General features: G+C 46.5%; 1 protein-coding gene across 4 annotated transcripts in view; it reads right to left on the reverse strand.

Annotated features, from left to right (window-relative positions):
• Positions 1-11287: 11287 nt before the first annotated feature.
• Positions 11288-25049, reverse strand: part of BRD3 (bromodomain containing 3) — an 86827-nt gene continuing 73065 nt past the window's right edge. For 3 of the 4 annotated variants that reach the window (XM_075905180.1, XM_075905182.1, XM_075905181.1), the window contains exons 10-12: positions 23397-23689; positions 20917-21075; positions 11288-16479 (exon numbers count right to left, since the gene is read on the reverse strand). In XM_075905180.1, the coding sequence (XP_075761295.1) occupies positions 16364-16479; positions 20917-21075; positions 23397-23689 (568 nt within the window). In that variant the 3' untranslated portion in view covers positions 11288-16363. The remainder of the gene's footprint in view (positions 16480-20916; positions 21076-23396; positions 23690-25049) is intronic. The other variant, XM_075905183.1, reaches the window with a different exon arrangement.

Below are 25049 nucleotides of genomic sequence, written 5' to 3' on the forward strand. Positions count from 1 at the left end.
TGAGTCCACTGAGCTGACTGGGAGCCATGTACTGGCCATCCTTTCCTATAGATTTCATTCCAGTAGGGACCACTGTGATCCTCTGTATAATATAAACCAGAGAATTTCCCAGAATAATTCCTAAATCAGATCATTCAAAGCCAGAAAAACATCCAGTATTGAGTTATGTCCAGAAAGGACCCACAGCAACCCTGCTTACCCACTAGCTAAACCTCACGCAGTCTAACAAGGGCAGCTGGGCTCCAGTGGAGCCACCTCATTGGCCAAACTGCCCAATTGGCTGGGGGGAATTAGCATATTTGCTCTTAAGACAAGCAGTAGTAGCAGGGTGCTGGCTGCTCAAAGCATTTGCTACAATGGCTCCTGCTTGTTCCCAGGCCTGCTTCTGCCTTAGACCCAGCCGTACCTCACCATAAGCAACCCAGCTCTGATTCTTGACCCTGGCTTTGACATTTGGCCTATCACACCAAGACTGACCCTGGGCTCCAGCTCCTAAAACTGGGCACAACTGCCCGGACTTCAGTTTTTTACAATTTAAAAATAACCAGCCATGGAGAATCCATCATGACCTTGGTAAATTGTTTTGACAGTTAGTTACCCTCTCCGTGAAATTTCTTTTCATCTGAATTTCTCTAGCTTTCACTTCCAGCCACTGGATCGTGTTTTCTCTCTCTCCCTGCCAGAATGAAGCAACTGCCAAAATATTTGTTCCCCATCTAGGTACTTACAGGCTGTGGTCAAGTCTCCCTTTAATCTTCTCTCTGTTAAGTTAAATAGCTCATGGCTCTTCTTTGAACCTGTTGTTACCAGATTTGCCCAATACTATGGGGTATGCTCCTTTATCAGGGTTACTCTTATGGGACTGGGGAAGGTAATCAATTCTATCAGTGTGCTGCTTGTGCTTACTTGTGCTCTCATATGGAGCTGAATTCTCTCTCTGCTGCCAATTCCCCCTCCCACTGGAGCTCTCTTGTAGGAACTAGGTTCCTCGGGATGGGGTTCTTCCCACCTTAGCAACACACACAGACACTCACACCCACTAACAGAGCACGCTTGAAAGGACTGGGTACTCAGCACTCACAAGTTGACCCCTTATATGTCTCTGGATTCTGCACCCTCATGTGCCTTTGGACTCAGTGGGCTGGATTAAACAGCACTTTAAGCTGCCATCCTCAAATGTCCCCAGGTTCAGCACTTCCCTATCCCCACTTTCACAACACAGTCATTCACAGGTAAACCACACGATAAACAAACCCCACAGGATTTTGGGCACTACAGGGATCTTTAGCTTGGGTACAAGAAGCGTTGTTGCAGAGCGAATGGGGAAGCCAAAACAACACCCCTTGAGGAAGAGTGAGCGAAAGAAAGAGAGAGAGAGAGAAGCAACCAGCTTAACAATGAACATTATTTATCATATATGTAGGGAGCCAAACACACAAAACAGTTACAATATTAAATCTAAATTGGAACTGATTACAAATGTTAGGGCTGGCTAACCATATAACAGTTTATATAGGGCAGAGTCAGGAGGCTAGGCTTAGAGATAGGTAGTTGGTTGGAGAGAGAGAGAGAGAGACCTCACCACTCCGTGGAGCTTGCACTGATCAGGGTTCCCAGATGATGATGGTAGCCAGGGGTCCAGAGGGCAGGAGACAAGCAGAGCAGCACCCCCAGCACAGTCAGACAGGAGATGACAAAGTCTCAGTGAAACTGATGCAGTTTAAATGCAGGTATCAGAACAGTTTTTCTTGGGGCAAAGATACGAGTTTTTATAGGGATAGGAAAAAAGTTCTAAGAGAAACAGAGGCGAGATAATAGAGACTGATCCCACCTCGTTATGGGTGATGTTCCTTGAAGGAGCTCACAATGCAACTGGGCAGTTTCAGTATTTTAGATGTCAATAGAATCATTACTAGAATTAGTCTGATAATGACTAATTTAGGTGTGAGCAGGCCTGGGGTTCATTAGCATCTGGAGCAGAGATTTCCCATCAGGCAGTGCTTCTCCGCTTTCAGTATCCCGTAGTTCCTGCCTTGGAAGAACTGGTCTCCATTCTGTACGCTAATGAGATGTCCCTCTGTTCTATCTTCAATGCAGATGAGGCTGGGGTGTTTCCTTAACTAGGAATTAAGATGTGTCTTCCCCGGCCTTTTCATTGCTTTGTCTGATTCTAGCAGAGGCCTAGGGGAAGGGGAGGAGGATGGTTTTCCATGAATGTCACTCCCTGGCTCCCCAAGAGCACAGAGCTGGTAGGTAAGACCGTTCCAATTTGAAGACCGTTCCAATTCGTCAACATCCTCCTTGAATTGTGGACACCAAATCTGGGCCCCGAGTGCAGCAACAGTCAGAGCAGAGGTGAAATGACTTCCCCGTTCTTACTTGAGATTCTTGCTTGACCAGCTGAGGTGCAGCAGCAAAGTGGAGAAGGTGCTTTATGACAATCCAGCAGGTTATGTGTTGAAGTCTAGCTCAGCTAACCACTGAAAACTGCCTCCCATTCATGCAGCTGCAAAGTGGGTACCTGATCCATATGGTTGGGGAAGTCAAAAGTGGCTGGATGGAAAATGATGTCCCTGAAACCAAAGCCTGATGAGCCAGTTGGGACAGACCTTGCCTTTTTGGGGACAGCACATCCTGTAGAAATATCTCCTGCACTAGAAGAGAGAGAGAGAGAGACCACTTAACAATAAAACAACAGGTTGAACCTCTCTATTTGACACTGTCCGGTATGGCAACATCCGTGGTCCACCATGATTGTAATTAGCTGGATGTCCACTTGTCATGGGTGTGGCCACGTTTCCCATGATCCAATAAAGTTTGTTTACAGCCACCAGTCCTGGCTCTTAGTGTTCTGTGTTGTTATTTAGCTCTAATTTACCCCTAAATGTCTTCCAAGAGCCCAGGAAGTGTGGAAGTGTTGGTCATGCAGCTAGACAATATTGACTTCCTGTGGTCCGGAAAATTCTCTGGTTCGGAACCTGTCAGGTCCAGAAGGTGCTGGACTAAAGAGATTCAACCTCAACTGAATAAAATGACAGGAAGAGAGTGAATGCCACATCATTTTTAATGGGGTTGTGTCATGGCTCTGCGTGTCCCTAAGCTTCTGGCTGCCAGAAGTTGGGAATGGACAACAGAGGATGTGTCACTGAAAAATGGCCGTTATGTTCATTCTCTCCAAAGGGTCTGGTCCCTGTCACTGTTAGATGATGGGATGCTGGACTAAATGGACCATTGCTCTAACCCAGTACAAACACTCTTATTCTTTTTAAAGGTGGTAATGCAGGGGCAAGCTCTCTTGGGGCTCAGCTACCCCTGTCCTTGGGGTATTTAGTGCCTGAAAATAAGATCTAAAATAGCCAGCACATGGCAGAAAAACATACATATAGTAATATCTGAGTTGCTTCCCAGAAGCAAATCAGTCTGAGACACTTGAAAGTAGCTCCAAAATTTCCAATATAAATTTGTCAGGCTTTTAATTAACCCCCTGACGTCAGTGATACTGACTATGCCTGTTCCAGGATGTTTTTAAGTATTTAGCTCTGTTGGGACCACACAGATGTCTACTGGGTCACAAGGTGGATCGGACCAGCCAATCATGGCTTGAACAGCAGCAGCAGATCCTGCATAAGTGGGGAGAGTGTTGGTAAATATTCCAGCATCTGGTGTTGATTTGGCCAGTTCAAAGTAATTAACTAAGGCTTCACCAACTTTTAAACCTCCTGACTCCAATCAAGCCCCACTCCCAGCCTACAGTGGCTGACCTCGGCCTCCCCAGCATGAACATGCCCTGTGGAACTCTGGTGGCCGACATTGGCCTCCTGACACTGATCACGCCCCTCGGGGTTCGATGGCTGAGGTCGGCCTCCCAAACCTGTTCATACCCGCTGCCCTGTTCAGGCCCCCCTGGGCTCCAGGGTGCAGACCTCAACCTCTCAATCCCGATCCCACACTCCCAGACTCCAGCAGCTGACCTTGGCTTGAAAGTATGATCACGCCTCCCTGGTTTTGGTGGCCGTTCTCGACCTCCTGACTCTGATCACACCCTCCAAAGCTCCCGAGGCCGACCTCGGCCTCCCGAACCCTATCATGCCCCACTGGGCTCCAGCATCCGACCTTGGCTTCCTGAGCACAATCACACCCCGCCTTGGCTCCAGGTGCCGACCTTGGCCTCCAGAGCCTGATCACTCCCCTCCCCCGCCCCCAAGTCGACTTTGGCCTCCCAAGCCTTGTCACGGCATCCAAGGCCAACCTCGGCCTGCCGAGCTCAATCATGCCCCACCGTACTCTGGAGGCAGACCTCTGCAACCTGAGGCCAATCCTGCCACCCTGGGCTCCGTTGGCCAAACTCAACCTCCTGAGCCCGATTACGCCCACCTGGGCTCCCGTGGCCGACCTTGGCCTCCCAAACCTGATCACACACCCCCAGGCTCCTATGGCTGACCTCGGCCACCCGAGCCCAACCATGGACTCTGGAGCCCGATCACCCCCCCCCCCCCCCCAGAACCCCGAGGCCAACCTTGGCTTCCAAAGTCTGATCACACCCCCGGCTCCAGCGACAGCCCTCAGCCTCCAAATCCTGATCACACACCCCTGGGCATCGAAGACCAACCTCGGCCTCCCATAGAATCATAGAACACTAGAACTGGAAGGGCTCTCAAGAAGTCATTGAGTTCAGTCCCCTGCCCTCATGGCAGGACCCAGTACTGTCTAGACCAGGGTTTCCCAACCTATGGGTCGCCATTACAGTTCAAAAGGGTCGCCAGGTAGCTCCCCAGGTGTCTCTTAAGGAGCCATGCACACATTTTTTGAATTGCCCTGGGTCACCAAGTCTTCCTGAATTGTCAAAATAGGTCCCCATCTGAAAAAGGTTGGGAACTGCTGGTCTAGACCACCCCTGAAAGACATTTATCTAACCTAGTCTTAAATATCTCCACAGATTGAGATTCCACAACTTCCGTAGGCAACTTATTCCAGTGTTTAGACACCCTGACAGTTAGGAAGTTTTTCCTAATGTCCAACCTAAACCTCCCTTGCTGCAGTTTAAGCCCATTGCTTCTTGTCCTATCCTCAGAGGCCAAGGAACACAATTTCCCCCTTTCCTCCCCGTGACACCCTTTTAGATACTTGAAAACGGCTATCATGTCCCCTGTCAATCTTCTTTTCCAAACTAAACAAGCCCAGTTCTTTCAGTCTTCCTTCATAGGTCACATTCTCTAGCTCTTTAATCATGTTTGTTGCTCTTCTCTGGACCTTTTCCAATTTCTCCACATCTTTCTTGAAATGTGGTGCCCAGAACTGGACACAATACTCTGAGGCCTAATCAGTGCAGAGCAGAGCAGAAGAATGACTTCTTGTGTCTTGCTCATGACACACCTCTTAATGCATCCTAGAATCATGTTTGCTTTTTTTGCAACAGCATCACACTGTTTACTCATATTTAGCTTGACATCCACTATGACCCATAAATCCCTTACTGCAATACTCCTTCCTAGACAGTCATTTCCCATTCTGTACGTGTGAAACGGATTGTTCCTTCCTAAGTGGAGCACTTTGCATTTGTCCTTATTAAACTTCATCCTGTTTGCCTCAGACCATTTCTCCAATTTGTCCAGATCATTTTGAATTATGACCCTATCCTCCAAAGCCATTGCCTTAATACACCTGATCATGCCTCCTCCCCACCCCCAGGATCTGGCTGCTAACCTCAGCCTCCCAAGCTCGATCACAGCACCCTGGGCTCTTGTGACTGAACAAGGCCTCCTGAGCCTGATCATGCCCCCTTGGGCATCCAAGGCCGACCTCCCATGCCCAATCATGCCCCCCATGGCTCCAAAGGCTGACCTCGGCCTCCTGAGCTTGGTCCCACCCCCTGGGGCTCCCAAGGCCGATCTCAGCCTCTGCAGCTCGATCACACCCCTCTGGGCTCTGACATCCGACCTTGGCCTCCCGAGCCTGATTATGCCCTCCTTCAAACCCCCCCCCCCTCCCCCCGGGCTCTAGCAGCAGACCTCTGCTTCCTGTGCCTGATCTTGCCTCCGCCCCCCCCCCCCCCCGGGTGTGGATGAATCTCTGTAACATTTCCATATAAGGATGTATCGTACTCATGTAACTTTGTATTGAGTCCTTATATAGATAGATCCTGTATATATCTTTGTTTCTTATAGACCATTGGAACTTTGAATTAAGCCCTTTATATTATAGGCCTTAGGAATAGGAAAATGTCTTTTTCTGGGAGTAGAATAGATCTCTCCCCTTTCATTAATTGCCCTGTTGAAATGAATGAGGTGTGAATGGAGGTGGTGTGAAAGGTGAGCACCTCCAGCAGCAGTTGCAAGGTTAGAGAGGGGCTGGGAGCCAGAGCCAAGGACAATCAGACGTGTGAAGTGAGCTCATTGAAAAGAAGATTGGACATCCAGAGGGCCTTGAGAGACAAGCAGCGAGTCCCTGCCCTTGGAAGAGTGATAGAGATGCAGCCCTGTTAGTCTGGTCTAGCTGAAACAAAAGACGGGACTATGTAGCACTTTAAAGACTAACAAGATGGTTTAATAGGTGATGAGCTTTCGTGGGCCAGACCCACTTCCTCAGATCAATATGTGGAAGAAAATCGGCACAAACATATATACCAAAGTGACAGATTACCTCACAGAAACTTCCTCTATTATCACCCCTATGTCACTACCTCACAGAAACTTATCTTCCCTCCTCACCCCCACTCTGTTCTAAAATTTGATTTGTCAATTTCACCTGTTCACTTTTTTTTTTTAGTGTATCACTTTGAGTCTGGCCCACAAAAGCTCATCACCTAATAAACCATCTTGTTAGTCTTTAAAGTGCTACATAGTTCTTCCCTTGGAAGGACCCTCTTTGAAGCAGCGTTAAAAAAGATGAGGTGATGACTAACTGGCTGCATGAGAGGGATAAATATGAGGCATCTTGCAGGGGGGCCCCGGGTTTTCATCTTCTCAACATCGGAGCATCGATCTGGATCGGCAGAAGCCAGGCTTCACCCCTCTGCCATCTAACTCACCTGGCCTGTAGCGTTAGGGGGAGCAACTATTGGTAACAAGACAGAGTCAAATATCAGAGGGGTAGCCATGTTAGTCTGGATCTGCAAAAGCGGTGAGGCGGCCTGTGGTTCCTGTGTTAGTCTATTACAGTTGTTCCCAACCTTTTCCAGATGGAGACCCATTTTGACAATTCAGGAAGACTTAGTGAGCCAATGCAATTCAAAAACGGGGGGGAGGAGAGGGCGCAGATCCACCTGGGGAGACACTTGGTGACCCCTTTGAAATGTAATGGCGACCTATAGGTTGGGAAACCCTGGTCTATAAGGTGCCACAGGACTCGTCGTCGCTTTAATAGGATGGAGTGTGCTTGTTTGTGTGTGTGTGTGTGTGTGTGTGTGTGTGAGTGTAATGTATCATATGCATATGATAAAGTATTGATTGATCTATGTATGCTCAATAAATGTGGCGTGTTGCCTTATCCCCCTGAAAAAGATCCCGTGTGCTTCTTTTAAGCACAACATGGAGTCCCAAGGCCAACTTCGGTCTCCAAATCCTGGTCACACCACCCATGCTCCCGCAGCCAACCTCGGCCTCCTGAGCCCGATCGTGCCCTCATGAACTCCCAAGGCCGACTCCTGGTCACACCTCACGAGGATCCCAAGGCCGACCTCGGCCTTCCGAGCTCGATCACGACTCACCTGGCTCTGGCATCTGACCTTGGCCTCCCGAGCCTGATCACGTCCCTCCAGGCTTCAGCATCCGACCTTGGCTTCCCAACCCCGCTCATGTCCCCCTGGGCTCCCGAGGCCGACTTTGGCCTTGCAAGCCTGATCACACCCTGTGGGCTCCATTGGCTGAGGTTGGACTCCTGAGGCCAACATCAGCCTCCCGGGCCTGGTGATGCCCCCTGGGGCTCCCAAGACCAACCTTGGCCTCCCAAGTTCAGTCACACCCCTTCCGGCTCCGGCATCCAACCTCGGCCTCCTGATCCTGATCTCAATGCTTTGGGCTCTGGCAGCCAAAGTAGGCCTCCAGAACCCAATCATGACCTCCTGGGCTCCCAAGGCTGACCTGTGCTTCCCCAGCCTGATCACACCCCTCTGGGCTCTGGCATCTGACCTTGGTCTCCCAATCCCAATCCCAGTGCCCCGGGCTCTAGTGGCCAAACTAGGCCGCCCAAGCCCGATCACGTCCCCTAGGCTCCGTCAGCCAAGCTCGGCCTCCCAAAACCGATCATGCCCTCTCGCTTGGTCACACCCTCCAGGACTCCCAAGGCCTATCACGCCCCTCTGGGCTCCAGCATCTAACCTCACCTTCTAAGATCAATTGCCCACTGGGCTCCGGTGGCTGGCCTCTACTTTCTATGCCTCATTATGCCCTCTCGGGCTTCCGAGGCCGACATCGGCCTCCCGACCCCTATTACGTCCCCCCAAGCTCCAGCGGCCAACCTTGGCCTCCAGAGCTCAATCACACACCCATGCTCCGGAGGCTGACCTCAGCCTCCCAAACACTATGACGCTCCCTGGCCTTCCGAGGCCAACCTCAGCCTCCCGAGCCCAGTCATGCCCCTCTCAGCTGTAGGGGAACCAGGACTGCCCTATCTTGACAATAAATAATGTCTTTCTTGACTGCAGTCCGGATCTCTAAAAAGCAAAAGCGAGGCCTGTCTCAAGTCTGGTGCACATAACCACCCAGGCAAGGTTTGGAAGGGAGAAGATTTGAGAGGCAGGAATGTTTTGCATAATAATGCAGATTAAGCATAGTACACGAGACCATGTCAAGAACATACGACAATCAACCTTGTACTGGTACTTCTGTTTCTGGTAAGGAAAAATTACAGATGCAGCCATAAAACTGTCATCTAAGCACATAATAGCAGAATGTACCCCAAATAGGGCATTGGGCACGTTAGGTATCTTACATAATACATAATCAATTGATAAATATTAGAATGAGTCTGTGGAAAGGGGCCATTCAGCAGAGAAAGCAGCATCAGGCCCAGACAGACAAGAAAGCAAACAAGCAAGTGAAAGTGGGAAATAGGTTTGGAGCCCTGAGGCTACGTCTACACTGGCATGATTTTGCGCAAGAACTCTTTTGCGGAAGAGTTCTTGTGCAAAAACTCTTTCAGAAGAGAGCGTCTACACTGGCATGTGCCTTTGCGCAAGAGATGTGTTTTTGCGCAAGAGCATCCGTGCCAGTGTAGACTCTCTCTTGCACAAGAAAGCTCTGATGGTCATTTTAACCATCAGGCTTTCTTGCACAAGAAACTCATGTAGCCTGTCTACAGTGGCCTCTTGCGCAAGAACAGTTGCACAAGAGGGCTTATTCCTGAGTGGGAGCATCATAGTTCTTGCGCAAGACTGAGAATTAATTAGTCACGCAGAGCCAGGTAGTGGTTGCAAGTGGGCAGATGGAAAAGAAAGACTCCTGTTCTACCACTTGCCCATGTGTGCAGGTGGGTGTTACCCCTGAATGATACTCCTGAGATGAACCCCTGACCCTATGGGAATTAATGGGAGTTTTGTGGTTGACTTCAGTGTGGCCAGGACCTTCCCTTTTGGAGCACAAAGGGCAGTATCAGGTACACCACGTCTTTCCTGGAGGTCTCTTTAGCAGCCCTGGAGAAATGTCTTGGGAGCTTTCCATGTCCTAAATTGAAGGGTTGGGAGGTATCGAATGTTTAACCAAGACTCAGGCATTTGAGTTAAGAGCTGTTAGCAAAAAGCAACGTTTTAAACCATCTCAGTAAAAATCAGTTCCTTTTTCAGTAACTCGGTTTTCATCTCCTTCGTGACCATGACATCATCTCTCCCTAGCTTTCCGGTCATCCATGGAATCTTCCACAAAAACAGGGCAGACGAGACCTGAATTTCGAATGTAAAAAATAAAAAATAAAATAAAATAAAATAAAATAAAATAAAATAAACCAAAAATATTGAAACCGAACCAAACCAATCCATCACATTCCAAGCCTTCATTGTACATCATTAAAAAGGGCACAAACCCATTTCCATCGCCCCGCAACCCTTGCAGGTTACCTTCTAGAACCATGCGGTAGCTTGCCTGCACACCCCAATCCTGCAAATAGATCCACAGTCCACGCTGGGCCCTATTGATTTCAGTGGCAATGTCTAGACAGGTAGATCCAGTTGCTGAAAAATAAATCCTGTATAAGTGAGTCAGGGAAAATGTGGAAACAATGACATAGATCACTCCAGTACTGACTTGGAGTCAGCAAAGCTCTTCAGCCTTATCTAGATAATATTGATACCTGTAAGACTATGCCCTCACTAAGGTAATTATGCCACTTTGACCAAACTGGCATATGTAAAGTGGTATCACTTATGTGTGTAGACAAAGCCTCAAGCAAGTCCCTATTCACCCACTATACTGGGACTTCTGCATGTGCTCAAAGTTACCCACAGACCTTCTGGAAGGCTACGTCTACACGGCAGGCTTTTTGCGCAAGAACAACTGTTCTTGCACAAAAACTTGCAGAGCGTCTACACTGCATGTGCGTTCTTGCACAAGTAAATGTACAGTACAGCGTTGGAAAACAGGGCTTCTTCCAGAAGAGTTATTCCTCTCCCCACGAGGAATAAGCCCTCTTGCGCAAGAGCTCTTCCACAAGAAGGCAGTGTAGACAGGCAACATGAATTTCTTGCGCAAGAAACCCCTATGGCTAAAATGGCCATCAGAGCTTTTTTGCGCAAGAGAGTATCCACACTTCCATGGACACACTTGCGCAAAAGCACATGGCAGTGTGGACGCGCTGTTATGGAAGACCTTTCGCACAAGAACTCTTACGCAAAACAGTTCTTGTGCAAGAAGCCGGCAGTGTAGACGCAGCCTAAGTGCTTGGCTGAATAGGAATGAAATTAAGTACATGCTGAAGCATGTTGAGTCAATATTTTCAATCTCACAACTTCATTGTGAGTCTCATGATATCTGAGGTTTTACTTAATGCCCCAGCCTCTGGAGTGATTCTGAGAAAAATCTCAGTTTTCATTTGAGAAAAACTTGAAATTAATTGCAGATGCCACTTGAAAAGGCTCAAAGCCAAGAGAGTAAACAAAACAAAGGGAAAATTACTAGTTTTTAAAACTCCTGTGATTTTTAAGCTAGTTTGATGATTTGGGGGATCTTAATTCATGATTTCCGAAGTTCAGTAATACTACTTAGATGCTATGCTGAATCAGGGCCTCCTATGATTTCAACCATGCTGAAGATCAGGGGGCAGGCAGGAAGGAAGCAATATATAAAATTTCACACACACAGGCACTTTTTCTTTTTATTTATGAAAACAAAACAAATGCCCCAGAAGAGGGGTCCATGATTACCAGTAACATCAAAGATTACTTTCTAACTTTTTTTTTTTAATTCTGTTGTGTCGAGGCCAGCATTTGCAATAAACAAGCTAAAACTAGTTACATTGACTCATTCTTTAGTAACTGACATTTACAGGAATATACTAGAAATGGCACTAAAAAGTCTTAAGAAAAAGAGTTACGGTAAATTTGCATGCACATCATACAGAAAAGTAACATTTGTTTTAAATATTAAAAAAAGGAAAAACGAAACAGAAACATACAACAAATTGGTTTTGGAATTGTTAAGCCAGTTATGGGGGGTATAAAAGCTCTAAAAAGCCCGTGTCAAATCTTAGCTGGTTGGGATTTTTATTAATGATTTTTTTAAAAGATATGTAAATACCATTTTAAAAATGCATCTTACCATTTAACAAACATGATAATGCTGCTAGTGTCAATATCTCATCCTGCCCTGTATTAATCTCCTATAACTCATAGCCTGCCCACATTTGCACCATAATGCTAATTACTTGTTTTAGAATGTGAATTTTTAAAATCCGTTACTAAAAAGATTTTTTGTCATGTCCCAACCCCTACCCTAGCTTTGAAAAACATCATTTCAAAAACAAAGGAAATACATTTAAAACTGGTGTAAAAATCCCAAAGGTAGAGAGAAAATTAACTGTCGTCTGATTCCATCAACTAGGGTACGTCTTCACTGCAACACTATTTCCAAATAATTAGCGCTATTCCGAAATAACTTAGTCTGCGCCTACACAGCAGGAGTTATTTCGAAATAGTGTCAAAATACTGTCAAGCTGGAGGACTTCTTACTCCAACTCCTGTAACCCTCATTGTACGAGGAGTAAGGAAAGTTGGAGGAAGAGTGCTCTGTTTCTAAATAAGTGCTGTGTAAACGCTCCCTATTTCGAAATAAGTTATTTTGAAATAAGATACGCAATTGACGTAGCTCGATATTGCATAGCTTATTTCGAGTTAAGCCCTGCAGTGTAGACACACCCCTAGAGATCATGGAAAGAGACCACAAACAAAGATATTACCTTTGTGTGTGTGTGTGTGTGTGTGTGTGAAGGAGGGAGAGGATTGTACACATTTTTACATTTTGAATGGAAATCATTTCTGCAATTTCAGATCCTGCTGATGGGAAAGTTTAAAATCACAGCAATAAAAAAACTAAATTTGTTTTGTGTCACCTGTATCTGTTCAGGGAAAAAAGTTTAAATAAATCTGTTAGTCATTAAAGTGCCATAGGACTCCTTGTTGATTTTGCAGATACAGACAAACACAGTTACCCCTCTGAGATTTGTTTTCTAGGTGAGCTAAGGCCTGATCCTTGGAAGGCTGATGTCCCTCTGCTCTCATAAGAATCGGAGCCTTTTGGGGTAACAAGAAATCGGCTTAATTTGTGATCATTTATTAAGCTTTTAAATGATATACTGATACAGGTTGATTAGGGACAGCTACATTCTCCTTTCTGCTGTGGGCGTTCATTTTCTAACAAAGTATTAACATTTTTTGTCTTTAATTTGCTCCAGGGCAGATCATCAGCTTGCATAAATCACCACCAATGACTATGTCCCTGAGTGAGTTTCATATTAATTTAATAGATGTAACCCAGATGCATGCAAGGGAGGATTTCAGTGTGAAAGAAATAGCTTGTTTCTCAGGATTTCCGTCCCCCTCAGATTGGCATGGAGTTGCTCATATCTATTTAAAACCAAATAGTTCTCAGTTTCATTTAGCAGGATGAAAGGTTCGAACAAAAACAAAAAACAAAGAAACAAATCAATCCACCCTTCAAACCAAAAAAAACAACCCACCGTAAGCTCTAATTAGATGTATATTATATTTCCTTTTAAAAATATATTACTAAGATCTGTTAGGAGGGGGGATTTTTTAAAAAAACAACAACGAAGGGCCATGTTTAAAACAATCTAGAAATTAAAATTAAATTCAGTTTAAAGGAAAAGGCAAATTGTTAATTTCAGTAAGTTCAGGATATCCGAGTTCTTCTATTCCTTTCAAAGGTTTAGGGCCCAATTCTGCAAAGGGTTGAGCAGCTGCTGTAGAAAGACTGACTGACTATCCTATTGATTTCCAAATGACTAGAGGCTCTTTACTAACGTATCAGAGGCATTCAGTTTCTTACAGAATCAGGTTTCATTCCTGGAGCACAACAGGATAATACCTTCCTGGAGCTTCATCAGATTCTGTGTCTAGCTGATCACTACTATTATTTTGTAACTAAAAGACACATACACAGAGCAACTTCAGTTGCATTAGAATCACACATGAATGCCCCACCCTCTTTCTTGAGCTGCTGGCTGACATTACAAAAAAATAGTTTGTAGACAGATGCAAGGGTAAGTCACTTATTTAATCTCTGGATCATCTATCCTCAAAAAGCCTCTCCTATATAATGTGGTTACATAGGAATTCAGTGAGTCACAATGGACCCTGGATACGGTAACTTTTGCACCAAAAGGAACATTTTAGAGCAAAGATGCCCCAGATTGCAAACTGTAGTGTTCTAGCAACAGGCCCAAAATTCCCTCATTTTAAAAAAGACGTGTGACCCACTGAGACCACATGTCCCAGCATTCAATGTTTCCTTTCCATGTGGAAGCTAAGCTTGCTGGGAACATCGCATACTGGCATTTGCAGTCCTCATGGGCCACACTCTTGTATTATAGAAAAAGAACAGCTGCAACTTGGAACATTTTATGACATCAAGGGGTAGCTCCCAAGGCTCTTGGCAATCTGCTAATATGGGACTCAGCAGGGCAAATGTCAAGGCTTCCCATGTTAGGCCACGTCTACGCTAGACCCAGCAACTCAGCTTACAGGGCGCAGCACTAGCAACACAGAATACGTAGCTGGAGTCACCATATGCCTTAAGATGAGCGTGGCGGTGTCTCCACAGCAGGAGGCCAATGGGAGCAAATGCTACTGTCGACTTCCCTTCTCTTTGCAAAAGCAGGAGTACTGGATGCCAGCAGGGCTGCCCTCTGAATTTGATTTAGTGTGTCTTAACTAGACTCGCTAAGTCAAACTCCGGAAGATCAATTGGGGCAGCGGCCAACTTTCTTTTAGTGTAGACAAAGCCTTAGAGGCAATGAGGTAGCCTCAGGGAATTGGGGGTTGGGATAGGGAAAAACGTAACTTCTGTTAAACTCTGTATATTTTTTTTTCTTTACAATAAAAAGGGTTGGTTTAAAAAAAAAAAAAATCAAGAAATCAATTTACTATACATTTCCGCCCCTCGAGTTACAAAGTGTATATTATAGAACTGGGTGTTTTCCTAAAATTGGATTTAAAACACACACACATACACGCACACACACGCACACACACACACACATAGAGAAAGATCTGTGAAAACATTTCAAAGAAGATAAAATAAAAATGTGCTGCAGCTGGAAGTCATCTATACCTGTAAGTCTCCAAATTCTGTACAAGAAAAGAGAGAGAGAGAGAAAGGAAGAAACAGAACAAAAACTGAATACACAAAACATGAGAGAGCACCGACACAGGAATAATGGACTGTAGCACCTGTAGGTAAAAAGTCCAATATATTTAAATAAGGTCTCCGATTTATTTATTTTTTTTAGACTGGTTCAAACCATTTATAAAACCGCTGCATTTTTGCTGGTCTTCATAATGCAGTTTTCTGAATGTTTCAAATAAGCAATGGTGTTAATAAATAAAGTATTTATATATACACATGAAATTCAGGACAGTGACAATGGAGTGTGTGTTGCAGCAGTGCAGGTTTAAAACATTAGGCTGGACTCTCATAGAAAATTGCTGAGCCTTACAAAAAAGTTTTTTTTTTCTGTTTTTCCTCGCCTCACCACCATTTTTTTTTTCTTGAGGTAAAAGTTTCAGTGTTTGGAAACCTGCACCCTGCGAGACACAGAAGTAGCATTCCCTCCTAGGAGCTCATTGCTGATACAAAGATAGGAAAAAACCCCACATTCAACATCCCTCCCCCTTTCCCTCAGTGACTTGGCCCGGGCTAAAACTGTAGCGCCCACATTATCTCACACCCAGTCTAAAGCCTCTGATTTGGGAAGGTACTTGGAGCACATGTCTGATTTTGAGCATGTGGGTTGTTTCCTTGACATCATCGGGCCTGGCTTATTAGGGTTGGTCGAAAAATGTTTGATGGGAAATTGGGTTTTTGGTGACACAGTGTGTCTGTTTCCTGTAAAAAATGTTGATTTTTGTTGAAAGACTGAATATGTTTTATTTTTTCCAACAAAAAAATCAAAATTTTCAGTGTATGTGAGGAGGATTCTGATGAGCTCCACTGTTCACATGCTTAAAGTTAAGCACATGCTTAAGTACCTTCCTGAATAGGAGTCTACGCCGCTACCAAAAAAAAAAAGTGATTTTTTTTTAACAATCCACAGTACATGAGTCTTTGTTTTTGTTTTTTTATGTAAAAAGATGATAGCATCTGACATTTTCATCACACTGTAGACTTGGAGATTAAGAATACTAGTGCTAATAACAAATACACCAACTAGTTCAAAAGCTAACATCTTTCAGATACAGTACCATTGTACAGAGATTTCTTTTTAAAATTCTTTTTTCCTTGCATCGTCGTGAGCCAGGTAGGGTGTATTAAAAGGGAACTTCGGGGGGAAAAAACCCAAAAAAATCTGTATACTACACCTCGCAGATTTTTTTCTATGGATCTCTTGTTAAGAGTTCAAAGTTCTTGTCCTCTCCAAGCAACCATCTTCAGTTAAAAAAATTTATTAGAGACTTTACGCAAAGTGAACTACTTATCATAAAGTCTAGTCACACATAAAAAGATCTTTGACCTATTAAAAGCAAAGAAAAAAATTGGAAGATACCTTTTATAACACTGAATTTAAAAATAAAAATAAAAAATAAGAGAGAAAAAACCTGACCACCATGGAACAAGAGTAGTATATTAACCATAGAAGGGAACACTGCAGAGTATTGGTGTCTATGTTGTCCTTTTTTTTTTTTTTTCTAAGTGTCTGTAGTTTACTCTGAATCACTGCTGTCTGAACTGGATCCGCTGGAGCTGCTGCTTCCAGATTCTGAGGAGCTACTGCTGCTGAGCCGGGAAGGGCCTCCAGATGGGGCAGAGCTGGATTTTTCTAAAGGGAAATAGATTGGGGGTCATACATTTGAAAACGATCTGAGCTACACAGAACCCCCACCCTCCTTACCCTGGGTTACGCTGCCGACGGGCTGTCATGGGACAGCCCGATGGCTGGGGCAATAGCCAAAACCTTTGGAAAACTGGAGAAGGCCTTGAAGTGGAGCAGCCCAAGTAGCAAGCGTTTGAGCTGGCCAATTATTTTAATAGCAAATGTGAAGTGGCAAAACAGAGCAACCCATCATAACATGGGGGGAGGGATATCTCAGTGGTTTGAGCATTGGTCTGCTAAACCCAGGATTGTGCGTTCAATCCTTGCGGAGGCCATTTAGGATTTGGGGCAAAAATTCATCAGGGATGGTACTTGGTCCTGCTGTGAAGGCAGGGGACTGGACTCGATGACCTTTCAAGGTCCCTTCCAGTGCTAGGAGACAGGCAATCTCCATTATAAATAAAACCTATGACATGAATCTCAGATTGGCTGAAGCTGGACAATCCAGCCCCCACACTGAGCAGGGGAAACCTGAAGTGAGCTGGCACAGACTCCAGAGTGGGAATTGCAGACATACAGAGGCAGACTCGTCCTTACCCCTGCACAGAATACTCAATTGCGTAGGGCACCCAAAAATGTGGGGCACCACTGGGTCTTAATGCCCACCTCTTCCCTCTTCCTAGCCCTGTTCTGTTGCTCCATCATTCCCCCTCGGCCTGCTGTCAGGCAGAGGGCACCAGTTTAATAGTATTGCATAGGGCCCCATAAATCCGAAGGACGTCCCTGTACAGAGGGCCAGGGCAACTTCCACCAGCTGGATTTCAACTGTCCATTAAAAGATTCTCAGCTGAGAGGAGAATTCAGCCTGTGGATTTTGCTGGGAAACATTTGGGTTTCTCCCCCAAGTTCTGGGTTCTGCGCTTCCTTAGAGAGTCAACCCAGGAGGATGAATAATGTTTGCTGGTAAAATTTCCCTTGAGGACAAAGACAGGTTTATCATATTGTCAATAAAAAAGTTTTACCCCACCCCGGGCAAGTTCTAAGCGTGGAGGTTGCCAAACCTGTTATTCAGTCTAAGGCCTTGTCTACATGGAAAAGTTGCACCAGTTTAACTTAGGCTACATCTAGACTATGAGCAAAGGGTGTAATTCCCTTAGATCAGTGGTTCTCAAAGTGTGGTCCACAACTGTCTTGCAGGAGGGCTACGGGCTCAGGCCCTCCCCACACAGCGGGGAGCCTGCACTGGTGCACCAGCCATGCCGCTCCTTCCCCCATGCTTCCACTGCCATGGCCTGTCTACCAGGGCTATCCTATTTATACTCACACTAGCTGGCGGAGAGAGCGAGCCAGGGTGTTGCACAAGCAGGGGAATTACAGCCCTCGTTCATAATGTCAATGTGGCCGGAAATCAGTTTTTAAACCAATTTTGTTAAATGAGCACAAACCCTCGTGTAGATGCACTTCTTTTGGTTTGGCCTTAACGTCTTCTTTCGCATGGCGTGGGTAGCAGCCAAATGCCTATCTAGGTTTGACAGCCAGTACATTGCTGCAGCAGTGTGTCAGTGAATGTCATTCAGGCACCCGGAAAAAGAACGAAGAAGACTCTCAGATACGATGTGCTCCATTGTTTGTGCCTGGTGACCGATGTTCCCTCTAACTTTTCCACCTGTGTGCGGAGTAAATTTTGTGATGTGCACCAAAGTATGTGCAGCTGTGCACCACCAGCCAAAACACCTGCTGCCAGCTTTGGGTGCTCTGTTAATCTGGTGGGTGGCATCTGAGTTTCTCCTGGGTGGCCACCAAAATGCTCAGCTTACAGGCAACCCTGCTAGTGACCATGGTCACATAAAGGTGTTTGCCTCATTCTGCATGTAAAGAGTCTTTGTGTATGTCTCCCCGGAGGTGTCCTGATGCGATTCAGTCTGCGCCGCTCTTTCTGGTGGTTCCTCAGGAGGGTCAATGACAAACTGGTTTGAGGGAGCGAAACACTCCACTAAGTCGCCACATGGACACTGAGTGTAACGGTCTTGATGCGGTTCTATGGAGGGCTGCAGGATTTTACTCTTGCCTGTGGCGGGTTCTGCAGACCACCATGCAATGGGATCCTGCGGCTTGCACCGACATGCGAAGAAAGGAAGATGTTTCGGCAACTCTTTAACCCAGGGGTGGGGAACGTAAGGACCAGGGGCCAGATGCGGCCCCCCGCTGGCCTGGATCCGGCCCCTGAGGCTTGGGGCTCCCCCTAGCTTTGAGAAGCCCAGATTGGTGCTCCAGGCTGTTCCCCTGCAGGACTGGTGCACACAATCTGCTAGCCTGTGCCCCGAAGGCTCTGGTGTGCAAGGGGACTATCTTTCTTTTTCTCAGCCAGGGGCTTTGTCAGAGAGGGGCTTTTTATTTGTTTATTTTTTGCTTCTCACTTGTGTACAGCCCCCAACTGTGGTTCCTGACCCAAAGCAGATCCCACCTCCCCGCTTTAACCTGTGGTAGCCGGATGCATGACAGCACCAGGACTCCACTGTCAATTCGAGCCTCCCTGACGCTGCACGCCTGGCATTACTGAGTTGAGCATCCAGGCATGTAGCATGACAGCTGAGAGACCACACCCGGCACACCGCATTCCGCCGTGGAACGCACCAACGCAACTGGGGTGGTGCGTAAAGTCCGTGGGCTGCCGACGCATAATCCCGCGGCCGATTTCCTGAGACGTGCAGCTCGAGACCTGCCCTCCTTGCGGGTGTTCTCGAAAAGTCAAATTCCAGTCCAGTGTAACACCAAGACACTGTGAGTTGGCCTGATGGCCAACACGTCCCCCGCAAAACTGCCCATCGAGGATGGGATTAGACCATTGGTGTTTCTGATGGAAAGCAGACACCGGATTGCTTTGGGGGGAAGGCCCTGGAAATAACCAGCCATTGTAGTGGGATCTCTACAGCTGATGGTGAGAAGCCGTGTGCGCTGAACAGTTCGAGCCATGTCATCCACACACGTGCACTTCCTCGACTCTGGTGCTGGTCGAGCCACGGCATATGGGTTAAAAAGCTTTGGGAGCAGGATGGAGTTCTTGACCTTGATCTGGCCATTGAGCTGTACCGTAAAGCAGAGAGGTGGGCAGGAACTGGTCATCACCGCCACGAGACCAATCGTTGGCTGGCAGGGAATGACGCAGGAGATCTTGAGGAAGAGGTCCTGTCCCCAGACCGTGTCCTGGTGCAGGACAAATCACCCAGGGCAACTGTCCCTGTTCGCAGCTCACATTAGAATTGGGGATGTAAAAACGTGTTTTAAAATGGAACCGTGTCACCGCTAAAAATCACAGCAGTTACATGTACTGCAGGCTCTGTGGAACGAAGCTTAAATAAGCTCACAGCAAAGACTCCCCTGGCCAGCGTGACCGGGGTGGGCTGGAAGCTGCTCTAGCTCTACCGCAGGGGGTGGGGGCCAAGCACCTCCACAGGTTGGATCCGGCCCGCCAAGCCAGTGGATCCAGCCCGCAGCCGCCCTGCCCCCAGTCCAACCAAGACCCGGTGACGGGAGAGCACATGAAGTCGTCTTCCTCCACCAGAGGTGCACACAGCATCAGAGGGAACCGAGGGCTGTTTTAAAACAGCTGGTGGTTCTCTCTAGCCGCCGCACACCCCTGGCAGGGCAGGGAGCAAGAGACTTTGTGTACTCCCCCCATCCCAGGCCCTGATTGGCCTGCAGGTTGGGGGACCACGCAAAGTCTTCTCCCACCCCGGCACCTAGAGGGAACTGCCAGCTGTTTTAAACCAGCGGGCGATTCTCTCTAGGCACCGGGGGTGGGGACAAATACTTCATGTGCTCCATCACCCCCAGGCTAATCAGGGTCATGGGGGGGGGGGGGGGGGACATGAGAAGTCTCCTGGCTCCACCCCTTCTGCCTGAGGCCCCGTCCCTTCAGAAATTTGTGAAAAATTATTGCTCTGTGTTCTACCGGTTATTCAGAAGCTGTAAGCCTCACCCATTAAGGGGGAAGCCTATCAGTTAATCAGCGAACCATTTACATCCCTAATTAGAATCCTGCCCCAACCCGGCCAGTGAGTGGAGTTACTTGGAAGCATTAACAGATTCCTATGCCATGCACTGAGCCGGAATAAGCTTGATTTAAATTGAAATAAGACCGTCCACACAACCTTTCGCTTGGCTTTAACTAAATCACCTTAAACTCTTATCTCAAGTAAAACTGATGCCACTCCCTCATGAAGCCAAGCCTGCATCTATAAAGACTAATAGTTTGGCTGGTAGTAGGAATTGTGTGACACGTATTTTTTTTTAAGTACATGAGTCTGTCAGCAACTTAGCTCCACGTATTAATTAACTTACTCTCTCTCTACACGTTTGTCTCTATATGGTGACTGATTTGGCCCAGGCACTATGCAGAAGTGAAACCTCACTACATGTAGCCAATGAAGTGTGGCCAGTTACCTTTTTTTGCAGGTTTCTTGTTGTTGTTTAGCTGCCCGCTGACATCCTGTAACCGTTTTTCTAACTCTTTCTTCTTTTCCTGAGCTAGTTCTTCTTTAGATTTTACTGCTTGCTTTTTCCCACTTGCAGCTGTGGAGGAGGAACGCACAATTTCTGAGACTGCATGGTTGGAGGGGAAAAAAGAGCGGACATCACTATTTTACAGGGCACAAAAAACTATGCAACTACTCTGTAATTACACTGCTAACATCTGTGATGACATGGCAATTACATATCCCTATAGAGGACAACACACAAAGTTTCATAGTCTCTCCGATAACATGCAATATTTCCATGACCTTTTTTTTTTTTAAGAGATCTCTTGGAAAATATTTTAGAAAATAAAAATAGCCACGTAATAACCTTGTAGTTACAGGTTACTTACCAGACACTTATATGGTCAATAGTTACATTGTAATTAAAGAATTGTTACATGAGTTTCTGCCCTGTAAAACAAAGTGTCCCATTAAAGGTGGTCAGAATTAGGCACTTGCCATCAAGATCCAGATTTTTCAAGCAAAATTTCAGCTGTTTTGATGCTTAAAAAAACTGAATTGCAATGAATACAGGCAAGAACAGCAGATGGCAAGAATGTATTTGCATTAGTTAGGATTCAAATGTTAAGAGGTATCAGCAATCCTCATCCTTCAGATCCTAAGTTAATGCTAGCTGAGATGAGGAAGAAATATCTCTCCACGGCACATTACTGTATACTTTTGACTGTTGCACATCAAATGTTTGCCACTATCAGAAATGGGACAGATGGCCCATTGGTTTGATCCTGGGATAAAATATCTAGATTCCTGTGCTCTATTTTAAAGGAATGACAAACCAAGACCCTCCTACCAGAAACTTACACATAGTACTCTGAAAGCTGAACGTTAGACTAAGCAGAAAGTGGCAGAAAAGTTTGTATTCCATGGTGTTGACGGTGTCACTGAAGTTCAGACAAAACCCTGTTCATCAGTGCAGGGTGTGCGAACTTCAAACGCTTGCACTGATGACGCACTGCGGTTTTTTCATGTTGACGCAAAAATAAAAAGCTCTCCAATACGTAACCATTCTGGAGAGTCTTTCTGAATTGTTCCAGCCGTAAAGGGATTCAGTCAAAGTCAGCAGAACCTCAGAGTTACAAATACCTCAGGAATGGAGGTTGTTTGTAACTCTGAAATGTTTGTAACTCTGAACAGGATGTGAGAATTGTTCTTTCAAAAATTTACAACTGAACATTGACTTTCAAATGTTACCAGGCAGAAAAGAACAGAAAAAATGCTGCTTTCCCTTGTGTTTTAAGTAGTTTACATTAGTACTGTATTACATTTGCTTTTTTGAGTGTGTGTTTGTGCGTAGGCACATGCCCGTGTGTTTCTCTCTGCTGCTGCCTCATTGTGTACTTCTAGTTCCAAATGAGGTATGTGGTTGTTTGGTCAATTTGTAGCTCTGAAGTTCGTAACTCTGAGGTTCTACTATACACTGAGGCCAGGTCTTCAATAAAGGGTAAAGTTGACTTAAGATATGCAACTCCAGCTACGTTAATTACACAGCTGGAGTCGACGTATCTTAAATCGCGTTTTTGTGCCATCCACACAGTGGGAACTTGATGGGAGCAAACTCTCCCATTGGCTTCCCATAATGCTCGTAAGAAGCAGGATTACTGGCACTGTAGGGGCACCCTGTGAGTTCAAATGAGCAAGTCTTCACTAGACCCACTACATCGAACCACGGATGATCGACAGTGGCAGCACTGATCTTCCATGTAGTGTAGACATGGCCTTAGAAAGCAAAAAAGAACTACCAAGATCTCAAAAAAAAAATTTGTTTAGGGCTCTCTGGAAATCACGTGGCAGCAAAATGGGATCCACGACATAATTATCTGCTACATTTGATTCTTTGCTCCCACAGCTAAGACCACCCTCAAAGAAGGCCAGTCTTGCGGTGCAGACACAATGTAGGGTATTAGAGCTCAATTCCCGGCTCTGCCCGAGACTCTGGGTGTGACTTTGGGCAAGACACTTCTTCCTCTGTCTGTACTGGTTCTTTGTCTATCTTGTCTATTTAGATGATATGCTCTTCACAACAGAGAATGTAGCCTTCTAGGTGTCTGCCCAGCTCCGCATGAGGAGGCCTGGATTTTGGTAATGCGTTTCAGAGGGTATCATAAAACGAACAACATGTCCCTCCCAGATTCTGGAGGGGAGCTTGGAGCCTTCAGCCTTCCGTGGAATAGGATTTAGGGGAGGGCAGGAAGAGAAAAGAGGAAGAGCACGGATGTTTCTGGGGGGGGAGGGGAAGAGGCCTTTCAAAATAAATCACCATCAGAGTGCCAACAAGTCATCAATACTTGGAAACGGTGTTTGGTAAGAAGAGAGTCCTAAAGAGCGTCCCCTCGCCTCCCACACCAAGGTGGATGGGGGAACTTCCTGAGTCATGAGGCAACTTACAAAATGGTTTCCTTTGTTTTTTCTGTAAACAAGACTTGACGTATCTCTCCAGTTCTCGTAAAGTGGTGGGCTTCAAGGTTTCAAAATCTATTTCTATCTCGTCGGGGTTGGAGTCCCTGAGGGAAGGTTCCCGTGACTGGATGATGTGCACCACCCGACCCAGCTTTTCCCCTGGCAGGCGGTTGATGTCCAAGCTGAGCTGCCGTTTCTCATCATAGGTCATGGGCAAGCCCTCCTCCTCCTCCTCCGAATCGTAGGGGGCAGATGCCTGCTTGCCTCCTTTTTTAGGCTGCCTGGAGGGGGTAAAAGCACAAACACACTCGCTAGTGTATCGAGTTCATTTCCCCTCCCCTCGTACTAAACGTTCTACCACAAAGGCTGACTGTTACAATCATAAACGGGCGGGCCTACCCCACCCATCCGGGCCCACCCATCCCTAATGGTAAAGGATGCCCTTAGTTTGGGATGCGATCCAGGAGAGCCCGTGTTTAAGACCCAGCAACATCAGTGTGATTGTCCTGAACAGGGATACTGTTCCTGAGTAGGGGCCTAACATACCACGTCTAGTGTCGCGTCAATTTAGGCCACAGTTCACTCTGATAGGGGGCAGATATAATGGTCTGTGAAAGCACCACCCCAGTCAACAAGGGGTTAAAAACTCCTCTGGGCTCAGTCGACCGCAACCTACTGCACCCCTAATGTTGCCAATCCTGGAGAAGGGCAGGTTCTTAAAAAGGAGGCGGCTGGATCAGGCTGGGCGGTATTGAGGAACAAACAGAGCTAGTGCGCAGAGCCCTTCAGGGCTGTCTGCTGGGGAACCCCTCAAAACCAAAAGCCCCCCAGGCTCCCTGAGGAAACAGCTTTTCCTTACCTTTCTTCTCAGAGACCAGGACTTAGCCCTGGTTGTCAGGACAAAAGGGGTAAGGAGCCTGGATCTTTCCCCCACAGGAAAACTGGCCTTTACCTTGCTGAGACTGGGATGAACTGACCCTTTTTGTAGGCCGCAGAGGTATTCTGCCCTTTTTTTTTTTAACCATTTCAACACTTCTCTTCTTCCTGCCCCACAAGGGGACAAACTCCTTCAGGGGCTCAGCCAGAGAAGAGTATCTCAAGTCTGGAACCCAGACTACAGTCACACCACTGTCCAGGAACGCGTGTCCAAGCCAAAAGTAGTGCCTCCCTCCCAGACCGCACCAGTAATACAACGCATCCCAGCACCACACAACTGGATGGTGGATGTAACCCTTTGGGGTCGGGCTTCATTTGGAGAGGACTGGAAGAAACTCAGAGTTCATTTTTCACTGGGACTTTGCTGGAATCAGGTTGGGGCCCTTTTGGTGTTTTACGTGTCTGCGTTAGGCGACGATAACCCAGCTCCGAAAGAAGGGGCCAGATCCTGAACCCATGACAGAACTCTCCTATGGACTTCAACACAAACAGAGGCCTGGCCCAAAGTAACCCACCCCAACCCAGACCCTCTGCTCATTTGGAGCTCCTACCAAGTTCTGAAATGAGGTTGACTTTTTAATTCCATCTCTCCCGCCTTGTTTTTAACATTCGCAGGAACTTCTGCAAGTCCAGGCTCCAGCTGGGACTGGTGTGGCAGTACCAAAGTACCACGTTCTCGCGGCCTCAAAAGCATGAGAAAAAATC

Source organism: Pelodiscus sinensis, chromosome 22 (genome assembly GCF_049634645.1).
Source record: "Pelodiscus sinensis isolate JC-2024 chromosome 22, ASM4963464v1, whole genome shotgun sequence".
NCBI lineage: Eukaryota > Metazoa > Chordata > Testudines > Trionychidae > Pelodiscus > Pelodiscus sinensis.